This window comes from Primulina tabacum, chromosome 7 (genome assembly GCF_025594145.1).
Source record: "Primulina tabacum isolate GXHZ01 chromosome 7, ASM2559414v2, whole genome shotgun sequence".
NCBI lineage: Eukaryota > Viridiplantae > Streptophyta > Magnoliopsida > Lamiales > Gesneriaceae > Primulina > Primulina tabacum.
Window position 1 is genome coordinate 33,051,968 of NC_134556.1, and position 22,758 is coordinate 33,074,725.

Genomic DNA, 22,758 nt, shown 5'->3' on the forward strand with positions numbered 1-22,758 from the left:
TTGCAGCTATCTCGGTTGTTAGATTTTAGGATTAACTGTTTTCACAAAACGAAAATGCTATTTTTAATTAATATGGAACGCTATCGTGCCCAGTTAATTATTGATAAGTTTTAACTGGATGCTGGGTTTGGTCAATTAAATTAGGAAAACACAAGGATTTTATCGGTTATCCCTATAATTCTAAGGTTAATTGCTTGGAACAACCTGAATAAATTATTTGTTAGCCGATGAACATTGATATAATTAAATAGTAGAATCCCCTTGAATCAGTATTTTCTCGTGTTAAATTCTTCACTTTATGTTAGTTGATTAATTATCATTTAAATTTATTGTTTTCCCTTCTTGGATAAATTTAAGTTTAGTATTTTATTAAATTCATATTCCAAAATCCCCCTTTTATTTGCATTTTACTCGAAAGGAATCAACCCCCGTTCCCTGTGGATTCGACCCTACTCACCATTACACTAATTTTATTTAGAGAGTAGGAATTTAAGTTTGGTGGCACAACGACAGCACACCAAATTTTGGCGCCATTGCCGGGGAACTGTGCAAGGTTAGTTTTTTTTCGAGTTTTGCTATTATTATAATTTTTTTGTCTCATTCTTCTTGTACAGGTGATTCATCAAGAAAAGAAGAATTTGAGAACTTTTTGTTGTGAAATATTTCGAGATGTTTCATCGACAAGTATTCACAAGTTTTGCCCAACAAAACAGAGAGCCATTCTACGCAGCATGGGAGAGATTCAATAATTTAATAACAACATTCAGGAATCATGATTTTTATAACTATGTTCTTATTTGACTTTTCCTTAAAGGTTTGGATGCAGTTACACAAAGATGTGTATTTAATGGAGCATTGACAACTGGTAGTCCATTACTTAGTCGACATGAAGACGGTGTGATATATTTGCTAAATGATATGGCCGACTTTGACTACCATCAGTATTGGGATCCTTCGCTGCAGAGTTGGAACCACCAATACTCTCCAAAAGTTAGCCACTCTGATTTTACAAACCAACCTTTCGAGCATAAAAAAGATGAGAGATATAGTCTTGATTTAATCATAAGTCGACTGAATGATATGGTAAACAAGTGTGTCGCATTGAATGAGGAAACTGTTGAGACTCAATCTGAAGAAGTTTTGGAAGAAATATCACAAGAAGATGAGGCACCAATGAAATTGAGAGATGAACAAGCTCCTGAGACTATCGATTTGAGCTCGTTGATAATATCATCATATATACATCTAGGAGATCCTTGTCTTTATCCATTGCCGATTTCAACAGATTTTGTTCTTCAGGAGCCAACGATGATACACTCATCTCATGCTTATTATTTAAAGTCACGTTTTGTTGAGGAGACGAGCTTACATTGCATACATCAAGCTAAACTTGAGGGTACATGGAACCAAGACCCATATATGGTGTCATATGACACGTACTTTGGGCGTCAGCCGTTCTTTGAATGAGTGCTTCTGAGGGTCAAGCCGACGACTAAAAATCAAGCGCTTTTGGGAGGCAACCCAAAAATTTTTTTCTTATTATTTTTAATTTCTTTTATTTTTATTTTTATTTTTTTTCACATAGTACAATTTTTATTACATTTGTCCAGAAGATGTCTTCTAACAAGGCGTGACCACGCCTTATAAGAATATCACTTCTGCAAAAAAAAAAAAAAATCCAAAAAAGAATTCCCAACACAGTAGATGTCTTTTGACAAGGCGTGATCACGCCTTGTCCGAAAACATCTTCGGAAAAAAAAAATTGTCTTACACGCAGTAGATGTTTTCTAGCAAGGCGTGATCACGCCTTGTGAGAAAACATCTGCTGATTTTGAAAAAAAAAAACAGGATTTTTGTTTGTTTTATCTAACCCTATTTGTTCTCACCCCCTTTCACATCTTCTGTCGCAGGCTTCGTCAACACCGCCACAAGCAATAGGAAACTTTGCTCCACGATGCCCAACAATTTTCTGGGGAGTTTCTAACTTCCTTTGCGTTTTTACTGTCTACGTTGTGCATTTAAATTTTGTGTCATTGAGGACATTGCCACATATAGGTGTGGGAGGGGGTACATATCTTTATTTCTAGTTTCAATTTCTATTTTTTTTTGCATATTTATTCGAAAAAAATATATTTATGAAAATAAAAAAAAAAGAGGAAAAGATAGTACGACATAGTGAAGTTGTTTGATCCATAAAGTATTTAGTATTTATTCGTTATCTCTCTTATTTGAATCTTGAATGCCTCTGATGCGAGTCTATGAAAAAACAAAAAACTGATGTTTTCTTTGGGTGCAACTGATTTTGCATTCTTACTGCTACATTTATGGGTAGTTGCTCTGAATGATGTGTTGAAATGATAAGTGTATGTGGTCTAACACACATACCATTTTTTTGTGAGCTTTGGGCCTATGAGCAATCATCATATCATGCTCCATTTTTTTCTTGATTGTCTGTTAGTCATACATTGTTGATTTTTCTAGAACTTGCATTGTTATACATGTCTTTGTTGATACCTTGTAATGGATTAGGTGCATAAACAAAGTAAAGGGCATTAGGTTCAAACCGTTTTTTTTCGCATCATCAGTGCCGTTCTTTTTTAGCCTACCCTGATTCATTTACCCCTAGTGAGCCAAGTTCGAGCCTGAGCCTATTCCTTGGAAAATAACCACATTACAAGCCATGATAAATATTTTTTGTTGGTCATTCCTCTATTTGAACCTTGAATTGGAGAATCATACAAACTTTTCGCATTTAGCATCGCTTTGAGCCAAAAAAGTGCAAATTGTTAAGATCAAGTGGTTCATGCTCGAAGTCATTGTCTCAAAAAAACAAAAGTTTCTTATGCAAAAAAAAAAAAAAAAGAGGAAGAAAAAAAAATATATGAAAAAAATGGGAGTGGGAAGGAAAATAAGAGAAATGAAGAAAAAAAAATGCTATTGGATGTTATAATGAGATTGAAGATGTTATTGTTAGCTGGATGGAATTGTCACTGTGAAAAGTGTGTGTGTGTTCTTCAGTTCCATAAACCGTTGTTCTTCTTTCCTACCTGACCTCTAACCACAGTACAACCTATTTATAGCTCGTGTTTGTGCATTTTAATTCATTCATTTGGTGGATGATGTGATATATTTGCAAGCTTATGGTAAAAAATTTCATTGTTTTGACATGAGAGCTCCTTGATACATACCTAGACACTTATGAGTGAAATGAGCGAATCCTGTGAGGAGTGTTTGGACTCTATGCATTTTTATTTCTACACATTCGGATGGAAGCAATTGCTCATGATGTTGGTAGTCAGATGCCCAACAATTAAATTTCTTTGGTGCATGAAAAAAAAAAAATTTTACGGACAAGTAAATGAAGCAGAAAGAGGATAATGAGTTGAGATAATGAATTGAACTCTTTTATGCTTGAGGACAAGCATGGTTTAGGTGTGGAAGATTTGATAGGCTCATAATAGTTGGCATTTTTTGTTGTCATATCTCTCATTGTTACCACTTTCAACGTGCTTAATTGACACATTTTTTGTGTGATTTTATTGTTGGATGAAGTTTTCGGCTCTTGCGATAAATTTGGGCTAAAAAAGGTGATTTTATATCACAATTAAAGTTGCCGATATGATCTTAGTGGAAGAAATGGAGCAGAAAAATTCAGAAGATGTTTTTGCATAAGGCGTGATCACGCCTTGTGACTACTCCTCGGCTGCCTAGTGAGAGTTGAGAAATTTTCATATCAAGGAATAAATTTCTGATATAGTTTTTTCCATAAAAAAATTCTATATTCTTAGTGGATATTTTTTTAAGTATCTTTTAATTTTAGTGATTAAGATATTATTTTTAGATTATTGGGCTATTATGCTTGTTGCACCCAATCTTTCCTTGTTACCACAACCTACCTCACGTAAAAAGGGGGTTTTCCTTCTTTTTTGGATGGGACACACTATTCACGAGAATAGAGAGGCGGATGCAGAAGTTCTTGAGAGTCAAGGAAGAAAAGCTTTCTCCAATCACCAATACAACTCACGTGAAGAGAAGATTTTCTCTCAACTTTTCTCCACAACTCTAGCCTAAGTTTTATTTCTGATTTAAGGGTTGTTTTTACTGTTTAATTTATCACTGTGAGGTATTCGTTCTTAAATTCAATATTCTTTTTATTCCAAGTATTTGTCGATTTATGATATAATTATATGAATATTGTATATCGATTAATCTGACAATTTAATTCGATATAGAATTTTCTACTGCTAACCATAAATTCAGTGATCCGTAATTGTCATGAATGATTGGTACATGAGTAGCATAGATTAGATGTGTTGTGCTATCATAATATATTAATCTAAATAAATCAACGAAACTCGATCTATCAATTGCAGCTATCTCGGTTGTTAGATTTTAGGATTAACTGTTTTCACAAAACGAAAATGCTATTTTTAATTAATATGGAACGCTATCGTGCCCAGTTAATTATTGATAAGTTTTAACTGGATGCTGGGTTTGGTCAATTAAATTAGGAAAACACAAGGATTTTAGCGGCTATCCCTATAATTCTAAGGTTAATTGCTTGGAACAACCTGAATAAATTATTTGTTAGCCGATGAACAAGTGATATAATTAAATAGTAGAATCCCTTGAATCAGTATTTTCTCATATTAAATTCTTCACTTTATGTTAGTTGATTAATTATCATTTAATTTATTGTTTTCCCTTCTTGGATAAATTTAGTTTAGTATTTTATTAAATTCATATTCCAAAATCCCCCTTTTATTTGCATTTTACTCGAAAGGAATCACCCCCCGTTCCCTGTGGATTCGACCCTACTTACCATTACACTAATTTTATTTAGAGAGTAGGAATTTAAGTTTGGTGACACAACGACAGCACACCACTTATTTGAGGCATCCATAAAAAAATATTAATTTTTATGCTAAGAGTATTATTTTTTTATTGTAAATATCGGTAGGGTTGATCCGCCTCACAGATTAAGATTCGTGAGACCGTCTCATAACAGATATATTCTAAATAAATAGCCTGCAAACCACTCCAATAAAAAAAATCGAACTTAGTAACAATTTGGCCCGTGGAAGATAAGTACTAATCTATTCTTCTAACCGGAGGCAAACACATCGTATTTAAAATTTAATCTCATGTAGATCAAAATAATTCGGGCTTATCAATATTAATGTGACATCTTGTCCTATAGGAAGAGGAAGGAAGTCAAGAACAAAATAAATGCCCAAAATAATTTAAAAAATCTAACTACATTACATAAAAAATCAATCTTGTGACGAAAGTCTTCCGTTAGGTGGAACAAAGAATTGAAGAAACATGAAAAAGACAAAACAAAATGGGAAAAAAAAATTAAAAAAAGGCCACTACCTTTCCTCATCATTCGATCCTTGACAAAAATCAAAAACAAAGAAAGAAATCTCCACTCAAAAAATGCTTCTTTCTCACTACTACTTTTGGTTTACTTTTTCCAAACCAATAATTTCCAAATTTCATCGAGTTTGCCATCAAACTGGTAGCATTAATTTTCCACTTCCATAAAATGTGCTATGCATGGTCCAACTTCACTCTCAGTTTTTTTGGTTATTTTTTTCCGTTTCTTTATTGTAATTAAAATAACTTTGTAAAGACAATAGTAGTATTAGGATGCAAGCAGGAAGTTCAGGTGAGATGCGACCGATCGTGGGAGCAATAGATATGAGAGGTAAACACAGGATTGCTGCTGAATTGAAGAGACTTGAGCAGGAAACTCGATTCTTGGAGGTTTTTTTAACCATCTTTTTGAATTTCTTTTCATGATATGATTCATAATATTTATTTTTTTTGTTGGTTCTTTGATCTGGGAAATTGGGTTTTTGTATCGGTGTTGATTGGCAGCGGTGAAAGATGAAATGTCAAGACTTTTGCCTTTTTTGGTGAATTTTTTTATTAGATAAAGCTGTTAAACTTGTCTGTTTATTCTAGTCAGGTAAGAAACTTGCAAAAAGTAAATAAATTTTTAGCTGCTGGTGCTTAACTTGACGTAGGGTGGATTTGAAATTCAGTTGAATCTTATAGAGATTTTTGAAATCGTGGATCAAAACAGAACTTTCTAGTAGTTGTGTTATTATCAAACAAGGGGAGATTTTTTCGGTTATTTATTTACTTCTTTTATACATTGTTAGAGTTTGAAGGAACGATGCTTTTTGGAACTAGGAAATATAATTATATTTGTTTATAGTGGTAATATTACATCATAAGCTCAAATAGGGGAGGATTTGTATTTTGCAAACGATGTATGTAGTTCTTAGGATCAGAGCGGGGCTAAACTAATATGTTCCGACCCGAAAGCCACTGTCGCATCCGGTTGTAGCCGAATACTTAGTTTATGATATGATTTGCAAATCAATAATAGTTTTGTTACTCCAAAAAGTCAGGTATTGTCTCTTTTTCATCGTGTCTTACTAAACATTTGTGACTGAAGTCGAACGTGCAATTTTTTTGTGCTTCTGTCTTCACCATTTTCCCATGAATGCTGTCAAGAATTCCTTTTTTTAATTTGATTTTAGCTTATTTTTTTATTAAGTTGTCTTTGGCAAAGAGAAAAAACTAGCTTGATTCCCATAAAAATAAAGATTATAGCTCCACTTTTTATCTGCCATCAGTTGAGGTTTAATGATGGATGAATCATAGGATAGCATTCGAAACATGCATTATATCTCTGCCAATGCACAATCGGAATGAATTCCAGCCAAAAGACATCTATGATTTCTGTTCTTGTTCTTTGTCCCTATATTATGATTGTCTATTGAATGCTCCATGTAATATGGGAAGATTAAAGTAATTTTCGTGACTACATGTTCCACTCAGGAGGAATTGGAACTAGTCCAGAAAACGGGAAAAGTGTCGTTTGCATGCGAAGAGTAAGTAAAACTAAAGAAGAAGATACAAGTACGTGCTAGGTTTATGCTATTTGCATTTTGCCTAACCGTTGATGGAACATTGTGTTTTTTCTAGGCTGCTGAGCAGTATTGAAACAACTCCAGATCCACTACTCCCAATGTAAGAGCTCTCTCTTGCTTGTATATCTAATATGTACGTCTAGTGTATATATGTGTGTGTATATAGTAATGATGATATTTGAACTTCGGTTTTCTTGCTTTCTAATTGAGATAAAAACAACGCGTTGGACTATTTTTAACTTTTGTTGATGTAAAATATTGTGTGTTTTTCCAGGACTTGTGGTCCGATGCATGCAACATGGGATAGGTGGTTTGAAGGGCCACAAGATGCTTCGGGATGCAGATGCTGCATACTATGATCGATCGGTTGCTGCTTGTGTTGAAGAATTCTTATTTGTTCTGTCGAGATTTAGACAGAAGAATTTTCTTGAAACAGGCATAGCGGTGGATGTAATGTGATGTTCGGAATGAAAATGCTCGAGTTTGCTGAAAACCACTGTGTTCTATATATGTTTCCTGTGCTTGTGACATAACATACTCTGAAGTTTGGTGCAAATATTCTCTGTCGCAGATATTGAGATCTGTAACGTTGATCTACAAAACTGAGAGAAGATATACTCGGGTTATGGTTACACTTGAATTCAAAGAACTTTACTTGCGATTGTGGACAGGATTCATATCCTAATAACAATAAACGTAGGAAAGATATCTCACCTCCAGTATAGAATCAACCGATCCCGGCTTTATATGCAGCATCAACAAGCCCGTTGGAGTGGCATGACACCACTATAATCGACAGTCCAGGGAAAGGCGAACACTTTCATCAGTTTATAGCCAATTCTACTTTGGCTTTCCCCAATCACTCTCTGTGCAATCCATCCCAAGCCATCATTCAGACCTTCACCGGTGAGAGCATGCACAGCAAGCCTGAATATGCCAATCATGGTTCTTGACACTCTGAATGGCCATTGATCCTTCAAATCTTGTTTGTTTGCCAAGACTAGCACTACAGCATTTTGTATATACTCATTAGAGAGAAGCTTAAAAATTTCGTCCTTTATCTGGCTCGATCCATGCTATCTATAAGCACGAGAGCGTCATGACAGTAGTATGTTGCCAAAAATATTCGAAGTCTTTCTTTCCCGCTAAGATCCCCTTGATGAAGTTACATCATTGGAAACCCGAAGAGGAAGAAGAAGTGGGCTATAGCGCGAGCCTATGTCAACGATGAAGTTTCAGCAAAGAAGAAACTGAATCAATATCCTCGTATGTGAAATCATTTTTGGTATCTCAAACCTAGGCGTAGCCTCACCTGATCAAATTCACCATAAAAGTTGATGGAGTTTTAAGAAGAGCAACAGGACATGGTTCTGAATCCTTGTAGTCAAGAATCATCTTCGAGATAGAAACTTTGCCAAATAACCTAAAAAAAAAAACTAATAATTCGACGAATATTATTACGTACACCTAAACTAAGTTTGAATATTGTTGTTAATTAAAAATACTACAATACTCCTACTTCCTTCTACCATACCCAATTGGCAACTTGGAGCCAGGTTGAAGTCAACAACACCAAGACTCTGTTGGATAATTTTGATGCTTAATGAATGAAATTAAGCAAATTAATCAATGTGTTTGATTGAAAAAATTCGAAACGAAGAACGAAGCTTAATGAATGAATATTAAGTTCGGTGGTTATGAATTAAATTTGAAACGAGTTCATCGAATGTTGAAAGAACTTCAAACGAGTAGTCGGAACATGTAAGGGACGGAAACCAAATTTTTTTAAAAAATCGGTGAACAGTACAGGTCTGCGTGCACCCGCGCGCCGATCCAGTAGCAGGCGTGCACCCGCGCGCGGATCTGCACGCGCCGAGCTCTGCCAAGAGCGCTCGGCAGCACGCGCATGCTCGCGCGGGCGCGCGCACAGAACGCGCACACAGGCGTCCCTTCGGATTTTTCTGGCATTTTTTCATTTCCTTGGCATTGTTTGATGATTGTGGTCAGTTACAATGACCAAAGGACACCCACATGAATGAAAGATCATGTTTTTTCACATGAAAAACATTAAATGTTTGTTTTATTGAAAATAAAAAATACATAATTTCATTTGCATATTGTTCTTCTTCCTTCTTCAACAAGAGAGAGTTCCATTCATTTCCTTGTTATAGAACTTAGATATTTGAGTGCTCATTATCCAAGAGTTGTAGTTGTATCTTGAGAGAAGATTGCCACAAACCTTTAGCACATTGTGAGGGGCAAATTCTTCTTAAGGAGAAAGCGTTCAACACTTGCCTCTACAAGCCATTTTTATTGTTTTCTTCTTGTTTTTCCTATCAAATTTCAATCTCATAAACAACAATCTTAAGAAGAATTCGGGATTTCTAATCACTTGCAAGAAGAATCTCAATGGCAACATCATCTACAACACAACATGCAATCGTTGCACCATGAGAGAAACCAGAAAAGTTTCCTGGTGCAGATTTCAAAAGATGGTAACAAAAGATGCTTTTTATCTCACAACCTTGAGTTTGTAAATATTCTTGAAGGAGGATCATCCCACCGTTGCTGAAGACGAGACAGGCACCAACAAGAGGGCCGCTTTGGATGCATGGAACCAAAGTGATTTCCTGTGCAATAATTACATCCTCAATGTACTAGACAATGTATTGTACAATGTGTTTTGTCAAGTCAAGATCGCCAAGAAACTTTGGGATATGCTTGATAAGAAATACGGGGCGGAGGATGCGGGTGTGAAGAAGTTTATTGTTGGGAGATTTTTGGACTACAAGATGGTGGACTCAAAATCCGCGATGAGTCAAGTGCAAGAATTACAACTTCTCTTGCACGAGATTCATGCGGAAGGAATGAGTCTAAGCGAATCCTTCCAAGTTGCTGCTTTGTTGGAGAAATTCCCTCCGTTTTGGAAGGATTTCAAGAATTATTTGAAGCACAAAAGGAAGGAGATGTGATTGGAGGATCTCATTGTGAGATTGAGGATAGAAGAGGACAACAAGAGCACCGAGGTCAAGGCAAGTAAAATGGCAGCAAGGGTGAACATTGTTGAATCGAGTTTCAAATAGTAGAAAAAAAAGTTTGAGAAGCAACCACAACAAGTGCAACAACCCCCAAATAAGAAGAAGTTCAAAGACACTTGTTATAATTGCGGAAAACCGAATCACATGGCTAAGGATTGTAGGAAGCCAAAGAAAGAAAATCCTCAAGCCAACGTAGTTCAAGAAAGGTTGGTACCATTTGATTTTTCTAAACTTGATTTCTCTGCAGTTATTTTGGAAGCAAATTTTGTGAAAAACCCCAACGAGTAGTGGGTTGATACTGGAGCAACTCGACACATATGCTCCAACAAGGGGATGTTCTCCACATACACTCCATCAACCGGGAGTAAACTATATATGGAGAACTCCGCTACATCTGAGGTGGTGGGCACCGGAAATGTAGTACTGAAGATGACATCGGGTTTGGAAGTAACCCTTGTTCATGCACTTCACGTACCGAACATAAAAAAGAACCTCGTGTCGGGGTCTTGTTGGTCAGTCTAACAAGGTTGTATTGACCAAGAATGATCATTTTATTGGAAAAGGATATCTCGATGAGAACATTTTCAAATTGAATGTAATGGATATAAGCCAAAATGTTGTTGAAAATAATAAAGACAAAAGTTCTATTTACTTGCTTGAGTGTTCTCATTTATGGCATGTTTATTTAGGACATGTAAATTTTAACACCTTGCAACATTTAATAAAACTGGAACTATTGCCTAAACACAACGTCGATCCAGCACAAAAATGCGAGATATGTGTTGAAGCAAAAATGACCAAAGCGCCTTACCACTCGATTGAAAGATGTACAACTTATCTAGAACTAATACACACCGATCTTGGTGATTTAAAGTTTGTACGAACTAGAGGAGGGAAAAGATACAACGTGACATTCATTGATGATCATACAAGGTACTGTTATGTATATCTTTTGAGGTCGAAAGATGAAGCTCTTGAAGCATTCAAAGGTTATAAGACTGCAGTTGAGAATCAACTAGGCAAACAAATAAAGAGGGTTCGAAGTCATAGAGGGGGCGAATACAGAGCACCGTTTGATGAATTCTGCACATATGTGGGCATAATTCGTGACATGACTGCTCCTTATTCACCACAATCGAATGACATTTCCGAAAGAAATAATCGAACTCTGAAAGATATGATGAATGCTATGTTAATAAGTTCAGGACTATCCCAAAACTTGTGGGGGGAAGAAATACTATCGGCTAATCACATCCTGAACAAGATACCCCACAAGAAAAATGACAAGTCACCTTACGAACTGTGGAAAGGTCATAAGCCTTCCTACAAGTACCTCAGAGTATGGGGGTGTCTAGCTAAGGTTGAAATACCAAAGTCTAAACAAGAGCGAATTGGACCAAAGATGGTCGACTGCATATTCATCGGATATACACATAATAGTAGTGCTTATAGGTTTGTAGTGCACAAATATGAAAATTCAGAAATGAATAAGGGCATGACAATTGAGTCAAGAAATGCAATATTTTTTGAAAATATATTTCCTTGTAAAGAAAGGAAAGAAAATCGTTCTAGCAAGCGAAAACTTGAGACGGAGCATGCAGGTCAAGTACCTACACATGAGCCAACTCTAAATGAAAATTCTATACCATTGGAAGACTCTTCAAAGGAGCAAGAGCCAAGAAGAACCAAAAGGGCTAGAATCTCAAAGTCCTTTGGTCCAGACTTCCATAATTTTATGTTGGAAAATGAACCAAATGACATATAAGATGCTCTGGTTAGTCCCGAAGCTCCTTATTGAAAAGAAGCCATCAACACTGAAATGGATTCTATTTTACAAAACCATACTTGGGAACTAGTGGATCTTCCACAAGGTACCAAGCCATTGGGATGCAAATGGATATTGAAAATGAAGACTATAATTGATGGAAGTATTGAAAAATACAAAGTCAGGCTTGTGGCCAAAGGCTATAGACAAAGAGAAGGTCATGATTTCTTCAACACATATTCACCAGTTTCAAGAATAACATCCATTCGTGTGCTCATTGCCATTGCAGCTTTGCATAACCTTGAGATACATCAAAGGGATGTTAAAACAACATTCTTAAATGGTGAACTTGAAGAAGAAATATATATGGAGCAACCTGAAGGCTTCATAGTTAAATGACAAGAAATAATGGTCTGTCGTTTAATTAAGTCACTATACGGACTTAAACAAGCGCTCAAGCAGTTGCACGAAAAATTTGACAAGGTAGTATTGTCAAATGGATTTAAGGTTAATGAGTGTGACAAATGTGTTTACATTAAAGGCACTCGAAAATCTTATGTGATAGTATGTCTATATGTGGATGACATGCTAATAATGGAGAATAGCCAAGAGTTGATTAAGGGTACAAAGAAAATATTGACAAAACATTTCGATATGAAAGATATGGGTATTGCTGATGTAATTCTAGGGATCAAAATCTTTAGAACTCCAGAAGCAATAGTCCTATCTCAGTCTCATTATGTAGAAATAGTGTTGAAGAAGTTTAACGCTTATGACTCTACCCCAGTAAAAACGCCTTTAGACGTGAATGTCAATTTGGCGAAGAATCGTGGAGAATCAGTTTCTCAACTGGAATACTCCAGAATTATTGGAAGCATTATGTACATCACTAACTGTACTAGACCTGACATCGCTTGTGCGGTTAACAAGTTAAGTCGGTTTATAAGTAACCTTAGTGATGCACACTGGAAGGCGTTGACAAGGGTGCTTAGATATTTAAAGCACACCTCAGAATATGGATTAAATTACACAAGGTATACTACAGTACTTGAAGGATAATGTGATGCAAATTGGATATCTGACACCAAGGACTCCAAATCCATCAGCGACTATGTATTTAGAATTGGTGGAAGAGCAGTCTCTTGGAGGTCATCGAAACAAACTTGCATTGCCAGAACTACTATGGAATCAGAGTTCATAGCGCTAGATAAAGCAGTAGAAGAAGCTGAATGGCTTCGCAACTTTCTAGAGGACATTCCGTGTTGGGCCAGTGCCAGCAATCTTGATACATTGCGACAGTCAGTCGGCAATTGCAAGGGCACAAAACAGTATGTACAATCGCAAGTCTCGACACATTTGTCGAAGACATAATACTGTGCGACAGTTGATCTCTAATGGAGTTATATCCATTGATTATATTAAATCAAAGGATAACTTAGCGGATCCGCTTATAAAAGCATTAAATAGAGATCAAATGTACTGCCTGTCAAGAGGAATGTGTTTAAACCCTACAAAATAAAGTTTTCATAGTGGCAACCCAACCTTGTTGATTGGAGATCCCAAGATCTTGGTTCAATAGGACAACTAAGTTACGAGAACTTGAGGAATCACTCTTCATTCCTAAGACGATGAGTGAAGTTGCCTACAAAGGTAGTGAGATTAAGTATTGTACTTTTAATTATTCTGTAGCTTGCAAAAGCGGGGTAAGTAGGATACCCTTTTTTTACGAGGAGATTACCTATGTACGTGTGAGGACGGGCCGCCTCGATGAAACATGTATGAAGCCAAGATGTGTTCCATGGCCAAAACGGACACAACCGATAAAACAAAAATGGAAATGGAAGGAAGGTTATCATGTGGGTACAATTGTCTGGGTTTACATGAACCACCAAGAAGTTTAAGACATCAATTTCACTTCGTGTCCTAGTAAATCCGATTGTTCCACTAGGAAAGGTTCAAAGTCAAAAGCCACCTCTCCTTATGCGATAATTTTTCGTATATACTGTCTCTTATGCATCACGAGCATTCATGCATTAATTTCATTCATGTGGGGGGTTGTTGGATAATTTTGATGCTTAATGAATGAAAATTAAGCAAATTAATCAATGTGTTTGATTGAAAAAATTCGAAACGAAGAATGAAACCTAATGAACGAATATTAAGTTCGGTGGTTCTGAATTAATCTCGAAACGAGTTCATCGAATGTTGAAAGAACTTCAAAAGAGTAGTCGGAACATGTAAGAGACGGAAACAGAATTTAAAAAAATTCGGTGAACAGCAGGCGCGCACCCGCGCGCGGATCTGCACGTAGGCGCGAGCGCCTACCGAGAGCGATCGGCAGCACGCTCAGGCTCACGCGGGCGTGCGCACAGAACGCTCACACAGGCGTCCTTTCGAATTTTTCTGGCATTTTTTCATTTCCTTGGCATTGTTTGATGATTGTGGTCAGTTACAATGACCAAAGAACACCCTTATGAATGAAAGATCATGTTTTTTCACATGAAAAACATTAAATGCTTGCTTTATTGAAAATAAAAAATACATAATTTCATTTGCATATTGTTCTTCTTCCTTCTTCAACAAGAGAGAGTTCCATTCATTTCCTTGTTATAGAACTTGGATATTTGAGTGATCATTATCCAAGAGTTGTAGTTGTATCTTGGGAGAAGATTGCCACAAACCTTTAGCACATTGTGAGGGACAAATTCTTTTTAAGGAGAAAGTGTTCAACACTTGCCTCTACAAGTATTTTCATTGTTTTCTTCTTATTTTTCCTATCAAATTTCAATCCCATAAACAACAGACTCTGTATACCATCTTTAACAACTTGGTGCAATAGATTTCTTATGTTTTCTTTTTATCGGTAGGCATACACGAGTAAAACACAAACATCAAAGATGAAATGTCATGTACAAATATATTCCTTGAGGATATAAATTGAAACATCCACTACTCATTTTGCTTTAAAAGTACTAGAATTTTTTTCTTCCCATTAATCTCGGCCGAATTGAAATGTACATACATATATATATATATACACTTTTACGTAAAATAACATTTTCAAAATCATGCATAAACTTAAACATTTTTCATATAAACATATTCATATTCATATCATCATAAACATATTTGTATTCATCATATACGTATATTGTGATACTCTTGTCCCACATCTTAAAAATTAAAGATTTAAAATGAGTTTATAGTGAGCTTACAATTGACTTCTATAGCAACTTGGGTTAATCATTTTCGTAAAGCGAGGACGAATACGAAGTAGTTGCTATAGGGGCCAATGTAAAGTCATGCAATCGCGAGCCTGGGCTCGGGACGTGACAGAATGGTATCAGAGCCGGTCATCGGCACGGAACACCGGGAAATAAGTGCTATGCGGGGCAAAGTGCTACGTGCATGGGAGTCACCTCTTGAACCTGCGGGGCGAAGTGCTACATGACGGGAGCCACTTCTTGAACATGTAGGAGCCACCTCTAGATTCTTAGTGCTGGTGGATCGAGTGGTCAGGCCGCGATGAGGATGTCGCGTTCTGAAGGAGGGATGATTGTGATACCCTTGTCCCACATCTTAAAAATTAAAGATTTAAAATGAGTTTATAATGAGCTTGCAATTGACTTCTATAGCAACTTGAGTTAATCATTTTCCTAAAGCGAGGACGAATACGAAGTAGTTGCTATAGGGGCCCGTTGTGCAGTTACGCAAGCGCGGGCCCGGGCTCGGGGCGTGACATATAAGTATTCCTTTTTTGTTGAATTCAGATTGTTAATTGTGACTTTCGTATTCGTATTGGTGGCGATGGATCCATAGACATATAACCAGAGTACTGGGCGGCGGGGGTATTGGCCTTACGTATTACCATATCATCGTATTCATATTAGTTACAATTACTTCACATCCTTCAACAATTCATATTTTCATCACTTTATAAAAATTAAAGCATGCATATATCATTTTTCTTTTAAACCAAGAATGCAACATATCTTTTAACGTTAACGTTTCATCATAAAATTTCATAAACATTTGAAATAATCATATTAACATATAAAACAACATTCAGAGCACTGCCATGACGTTTACTAGTTTTCAGGTGTAAAATTACTGTTTTACCCCTAGACGTAAAATTTCACGATTTTGACTATTTTTTATTTCCATTGACTCTAAACCATCCCAAATAATTATTTAAGCTTAGACAAATTTTCTAGTATTTTTATTTAGCTTAAATCGATGACTTTTTATTTATTCTTTAATTATAACTTATTAATGCGTTTTAATCCTGAATTAATTCGAACTTTAATATAAAATTTCCAAATTTGAAACATAGACTTTTAATATTTATTTATTCCTCATGAACCATGATTCGACCCCCGTTGAACCACGATTCAAACCCTAGCCAAGAAAACCCTAAGTTCGAACCATGCCGAGCAAACCTATGAGCCAACTTACGTTTTTCCGCGAGCCATGCTCAAACCGCCCTGAACCATCTTAGGACCAGACCTCCCATGAACCCTCATGAACCCTTAGAACCTCTAGGACTTGACCCTAGCTTGATCGAAGCCACCCATAACAGCAGCAAGCAGCGGCCGAGTAACCCTTAAGCACTAGGACTCTTCGATTTACTTGCTAGTTTCCAAACAACCGAGCCAGACCCTGACTTAGACCCTTGTGCAGCATCTCAGGTCCCTAGAGACCTAGCCTAGCCCAGCCCTAAGCCCCCTGGCTGAGCCACAAACCCATGCGCATGCTGCAACCCCTACGCGCCTTGGCTCGGGAAGAGTCCTAGCTTGCTAGGACTCCTTCCCAGCCACCGTGTTCGAGTCATAGCGTGGCTAGGACTCCTATCCTGACCCAACCATGACCCAGCCAAGCCAGCCAAGCCCAGCCCCGGTAGCACCCAAGCCGAGCCATGCACCTTGGTTTCCCTCAAAGCCGAAATTTGACATAAAACGCACCCACTTGATTCCATCTTGTTCGTGTCTCGTGTGCAGCATATTAGTGCATCCTAGGACTCCGTAAATCGTGTAAATACAACCCATAACAATTCCTAATCATGTCAGACCCTTCGTGTACATATAAATCATGTTTTGGATCAAAAATCAAGTTTTAAAACCCATGTTGATGCATAAAAAGAAAATAAATCAAATGGGTACTTGTTTATCATGCAAAAAATATTCAAATACTTATTTATGGTGTGATGGATGAGTGAAGGAAATAATATGATATGCCTTTGAGTGTATAACGCACGAATATCCGTTGACGAAGCGAAGAACGACGACGAGAAAACCTTGGGTGAATTTTTCTAGAAATTTCGAAGCTTTGCTTTGATGAATTTGTGTGTGTGCTGTGAGCTGTTGTGATGAAAAATAGTCCTTTTAAAACTTTAGTGTGTGGGAGCGTATGATATCATTTAATTATGGGGTGGGTTTAGTCTTTTATAATTAATCAATACACTAATAATAGCTTAGGCCCATTAACATGGTTAGTTAGGCCTATTAAGCCTATTAGTACATTAATAAAATATTTCGTTTTAGAAAGTTTGTGAATTTATTAACCGAGTTGTCAAAACATTCGTATTTTTGTTGAAAATCAAATACCAATAAAATTTACATCGCAGCATATAAAATCACCTCAAAACTCCTTATTTTCAAAAATAATAAAAAGCATCAACCTTATTTTAAATAATTAAAAATAATTATTTAGTAAAAACATTTTTTTTTCCATTTTTTAGCCTTCGGTCTCCTTTCCTCGATCGCAACTCGAATAACATTTAAAAATACATTTTAATGCATTCAAGTAGGAAACTACTATAAAATCATATAAACATATCAACATAATAAATTTAGCAACTAAAATCAATTAATTAGCTATTTTTTATTTTTCCTAGATTTTGCATGCAGTTGAATTACATCGTCTTAATTTTGGACCTTACATAAATAGTTCATACAACTAACAACATGTAATCGGATTATGAAGGAAAGTCTATCAACGTTAGTCTGTGCAAGAATCCTCAAACAAATAAGATAAATTTCCACTTTTATGTGCTTATGGTGGGAGAACCTTTGTATTTTTGGATTTTGGATAGTTAGATAAATGGAGTAGAGAAAAAGCCATCGAAGTTAAGAACCTCGTAATTTTTATATTTGAGAACTGATGAAAAAAGACGAGTAATGTCACGAAATAAAGTGAGCTAGGAGAGGAAATTTCCCAAGTGTTTAGACTTGGTGAAAAAAGAAACTCTCAAATGGATTGCTTTCTCAAACCCAAAAGACTTGAAAATTATGTTGGAGCATCGTTTTCTCACATCCAAGACGTAGGGAAGTTAAAAAAATTTGTTTTGACGTTCAAAACGTTCTTGAGCGTCGTATGATTTAAATAAACATTAATAGGATGTTTAGTTTAATTTACTTTTACGTATATAACATCGGCTTCAACTGTTCCGGTTTTTAAGTGGATATAACCCTTCTTGTAAATCTCTACGAATGTATTACCTCATTTATTCGATCGTCTAATCAATTCCACGATCAGAGACTTGATTCCTCGTATACATCGCACTAGAGAAACTAAACATTATTTGCGTCGAGATTGGAATGTCAGAATTTCAAAATCCCGGGCGGTGATAATGCAATATATATTTATTTATGCTTTAAATTAAACAAATTTTATTATATTACTCAATTAATTATTTAATATATTCTATACTCTTCTAGAATGTTTCATGAAAATTTTGCACTTAGTAGTCACTATAATTAATTTCTTATTTAATTAGTACAATCTAAATTTATTAAATAAATAATTATGAACTCATTATAAACATGATCGATGATCAAACAACGTCGATGTGTCGAGTGTACAAATTTCGTTCATATAATGAAAAATGAAAATTTTGAAGGACAAAATTTTTCACTTATTCATTTTTTACAGCTGTCAGTTTTGTGAACTACTTCATTAAAACTGACAGTTTCTCTCTCCTCACTTAATTAGCTACTAAGCCAACTTTCACATCTGCCATCACATGAAATCAACTTATAAAGTCCTTTATAAGCAATCTGCTTGATCTCCATCAAACTACAGTCGCCAAAATTCAAATCCTTGAATTTGACGACTATCTCGATGGGAACAAAGAATCCAATACTTGTGTGACCCTCTATGGTTCAGGGATACAATTATCTGTGAATTTACAATTTCATCTGATTCAGAATAACATTTATTTGGGCTTATCCTAATTAGCCAAATTCTTTTCATCAATCACTTGATAAAAAATATCTGACCTCAAGTCCAATTGCACCTATTGGATCCTGGTAAGAGAGCTAGTAGCATTGTCTCATGATTCCCTAAGTACCATTAATAGTGCCCGAAAGAACCTTAAGTTATGGTTAGCATATGATATTGTCCCTTCAACTCATATATCACGATTGAAATTGCAATCATTACTCTGATAGCCAATTCTTAGTGGAATTAGCGTACCGTATGGTCCTTCAATTCTTAGATTGCGTCAATTCTTAGAAGGTGTTCCAGGATGAGAGAAACATGTGTCGAAAATAAGTATACATTGTGATAGTTAATCTGTGATTGGAAGGGCACAAAACAAGATATATAATGGTAAGTCTAGGCACATACATCGTAGACATAATACCATTAGACAACTATTTTCAACTGGATTTATATGTTGACTATGTAAATTTAAAGGATAATATAACAAATCCGCTAATCAAAAGAATTAAACAGAAAGTTAGTTGCAAAATCGTCAAGGGAAATGAGGCTTAAGCCTATAGAATAAATCGGTACGAAGGAAAACCCAAGCTCTGTTGACTTTAGATCTCAAGATCTAGGTTCAATGGATCAACCTAATCGCACTGATTTGGTAGATCACTGTGGGAGTTATCTCTAATCTATTCATATTATGAAATAATGAATGTTGATGATAAGCATACGACTTTTAATGATTTTGATGAGAAGCAATAAAGAATCACGTATGTGAGAGACAATTGGGTCGTCTAGAAGGAATTGTTAGGCTCGATTCTAGACCCTCTTGCAAAACCAGACGTGTATTCATGGCAAAAAACAAAGACAATCACAAGAACAAAATTGTATCATAGAGATTTCTGTGTGAATTATATCTTATTTTTACATAAAATACAGAACAATTAAAGGACATCATGTCTACTGGTCAGATAGTAAAACAAATATTTTTAATAAGAGAAGGTTCAAAGGTTTATACATACCCATCCTATGCAGGATTTAACTGTAAAACTTTTTCACTAAGATTTGTATCAATTTTCATTCAGTGAGAGATTGTTGGAAATTTGAATTAAATTAAAAGTATGGATGAAAATTATGGCTCGTGAATGTGAGAATATCTTTTGGCTCTCCACATTCTTGAGTTAGTATGGATCATTATTATTGAAGTGTCTTTTGACTTCCACATTCTTAAGTTACTTGGAGACTTTTTAATATTCTTGAGTTAATTACAAAATTAATTGAGTTAATTAATATTGCATGACTTGTGATTTGAATTTTGGAGCTTATAAATAGTATGTCAGTTTCCTCAATCTATATATAAAATATATTTTACACATATTCAACATCTCACTCAAACATTCTCTTACATTTCATGTTGTTAGTTTTTCATTTAACATCCGTTAATTTTTTGTGATAAAGTGAAGTTACGTTTTCAGTTGTCTTATGTAATTACTTCAGTGCTAAGTTGTTTCATGGTTTTGTCGTTGTATAATGGGAAACATTTGTCTGTCTTGATCCTCGATGCATCTTCGGAGGGGATAAATTTGTTTTAAGAAAACTATACTATGTACATGCCTCGATTTGATTTACTGGTTTCCTGTTATTTTACATACTTGATATTTATACTTCCATGCACACTACTTTTGTTTGGTGTTTTGTCTGTATCTATACGATTCTACTTTCGTTTACCGCTCTATGATTATTGTTTTCATACTTGTGCTTTTATCAATTTTGCTAACATTTATTTGATCAAATTTAAATCACCAAGGCAAATCATTGGGAAGAAAAACACTCAAGGTTACAACTATCATCTAAAATGATGGGTAAAAAACTCAATGCACGTGAATATCTAAAATACTCAAAATTGGGCGCTTCATTCTAATATTATAGAATAAAACAGCAGATGGTCGTCTACCTGTCTGAGCCACTGATCCAGATGACTCAGCTGCCTGGGATACCTGGGTACTTCTCTGTGGACACATTCGGGCAAAGTGTCCATGTTGTTTGCAGATACGGCAGCAGCCAAACACTCCTCGGCACTGCTCAGTGGGATGCTTCCCTCCACAAGTATTGCAAATAGGTCCAGTATAGCTCTGGCTCTGTCGAGGACTCCCAGAGTTAGAAGAACTGCTTCCGGACTTCTTGAACTGCTTCCCTCTAGCCTTCAAGAAATCCTTCTTCCTACTACTGCTGCTGCCACCTTCAAATCGAGGAGGTGATTGTTGTGGTCCCGATGCTGGAATCATAAACAATGCTCCTCTCTGTCTCATCAGACCGGCTTCGGCTCCCTAGGCTCTGTTCAAGGCATCGGTAAAATTGTTCGGTTTTCCAGTGTTTACCAACGTAAATATTTCCGGATTTAGGCCATTAATAAATTGGTCAGCAACGGCCTCATCATGTTCAGCCACGTGTGGAGCAAACCGCAACAGTGAAGAGAACTTGGCCACATATTCCTCAATGTTAAGCTGGCCCTGTCTCAAATTAGCAAATTCGGCTCCCTTGTCCTTTCTGTAAGACACTGGAAAGAACCTCTGATAGAATTCAGTTCTAAACACATTCCAGGCAATGGTCGTACCTCGGTGTTCCAATGCCCGTTTTTTTGTAATCCACCAGTTTTTAGCAACGTCGTGTAACTGGTGTCCTATCAATTTCACCCTTCGCTCGTCAGTATACTCTAAGATTCAAACATCATCTCAATATCGTCCAACCAACTCTCACACTCCACGGAATTCTCCGTACCCTTCAAAGTCGGTGGATGGAAAGACTGAAACCTTTTTAACAATGTCTCCATTGGAGTAGCTGTAACGTCCATTGGAGGATTGGACGTGCTACCCTGTTCTGGTACTCTTCTCGGAGGCATATCTGATAATTAAATGGATTAGTAACCCAATTACAGCAGATCAGTTTCAATCCTACTCGGATCATCTTACAGCTGATCCATTCCAGATAATACACAATACCATATCAAAATCAGATATTTCAGGTAAACATGTATTAACACAATAAATCATGCTAGCAATCAAGAGCAGGAAAGAAAACCTCAATCTACCCCGCTCACTAGCTCCTATCTCAGTCTCAAGGATCTATAGCTCTGATACCACCTGTTGTGGGGACCCGGACGCTAATCGGTTCTTAATCGTCATCAGGATCAATTTACTAATCAAGTAATTATGGTCATAAATTTTTTTTCTTTTTAATGCGGAATGTAGTGAAATCAAACTAATATACAACTCAGTATAAAATAAAGTACAAGTCTTGTACCGTCTACAAATCAGTAAAAACTAAGGTTCAACATCTAATTATCAAGTGCCAAAACCCTATATACATCAAAGTCCGAAGTCTCCACTCTATCACGATCTCTCCTCATCTTCTGTACCCTGATCTTGTCCCACCTGTTGTCATGTACACATAAAAACAAGACAACAGCCGGATAATTCTGGTGAGAATATAATCCTAGTATAAATCAACGAAACATGCAATCATATGATAAACATAAAAGCATGGATAAATAACGGCAATATATATCACAAGTTGAAACATAATAAATATCAACTGTCGACAATGCTCGTGACTCTACGACTCAGACTAGACTCAATCCTAGTCTAGGGATCCCGGTTTCCAGATGTTGGTATTCCTATATCGACCAACAGTAATAGAAAAGACTCAAGTTCTATCCACGTCGATATAACCAAACATCCAGTGTCCTGACCTAACCGTCATGGACTGTGGCCCTATCGCCAATATCCTATCTTGTGACATC

General features: G+C 36.2%; 1 protein-coding gene across 1 annotated transcript; it reads left to right on the top strand.

Moving 5' to 3' along the window:
- Positions 1-5,383: 5,383 nt before the first annotated feature.
- Positions 5,384-7,612, top strand: LOC142551322 (guanine nucleotide-binding protein subunit gamma 2-like). Its single transcript, XM_075660501.1, has 5 exons — positions 5,384-5,521; positions 5,646-5,769; positions 6,856-6,908; positions 7,003-7,047; positions 7,222-7,612. Exons 2-5 carry the CDS (start codon positions 5,653-5,655, stop codon positions 7,304-7,306), a joined length of 300 nt encoding a protein of 99 aa, XP_075516616.1. The 5' UTR covers positions 5,384-5,521; positions 5,646-5,652; the 3' UTR covers positions 7,307-7,612.
- The last annotated feature ends 15,146 nt before the right edge of the window (positions 7,613-22,758 follow it).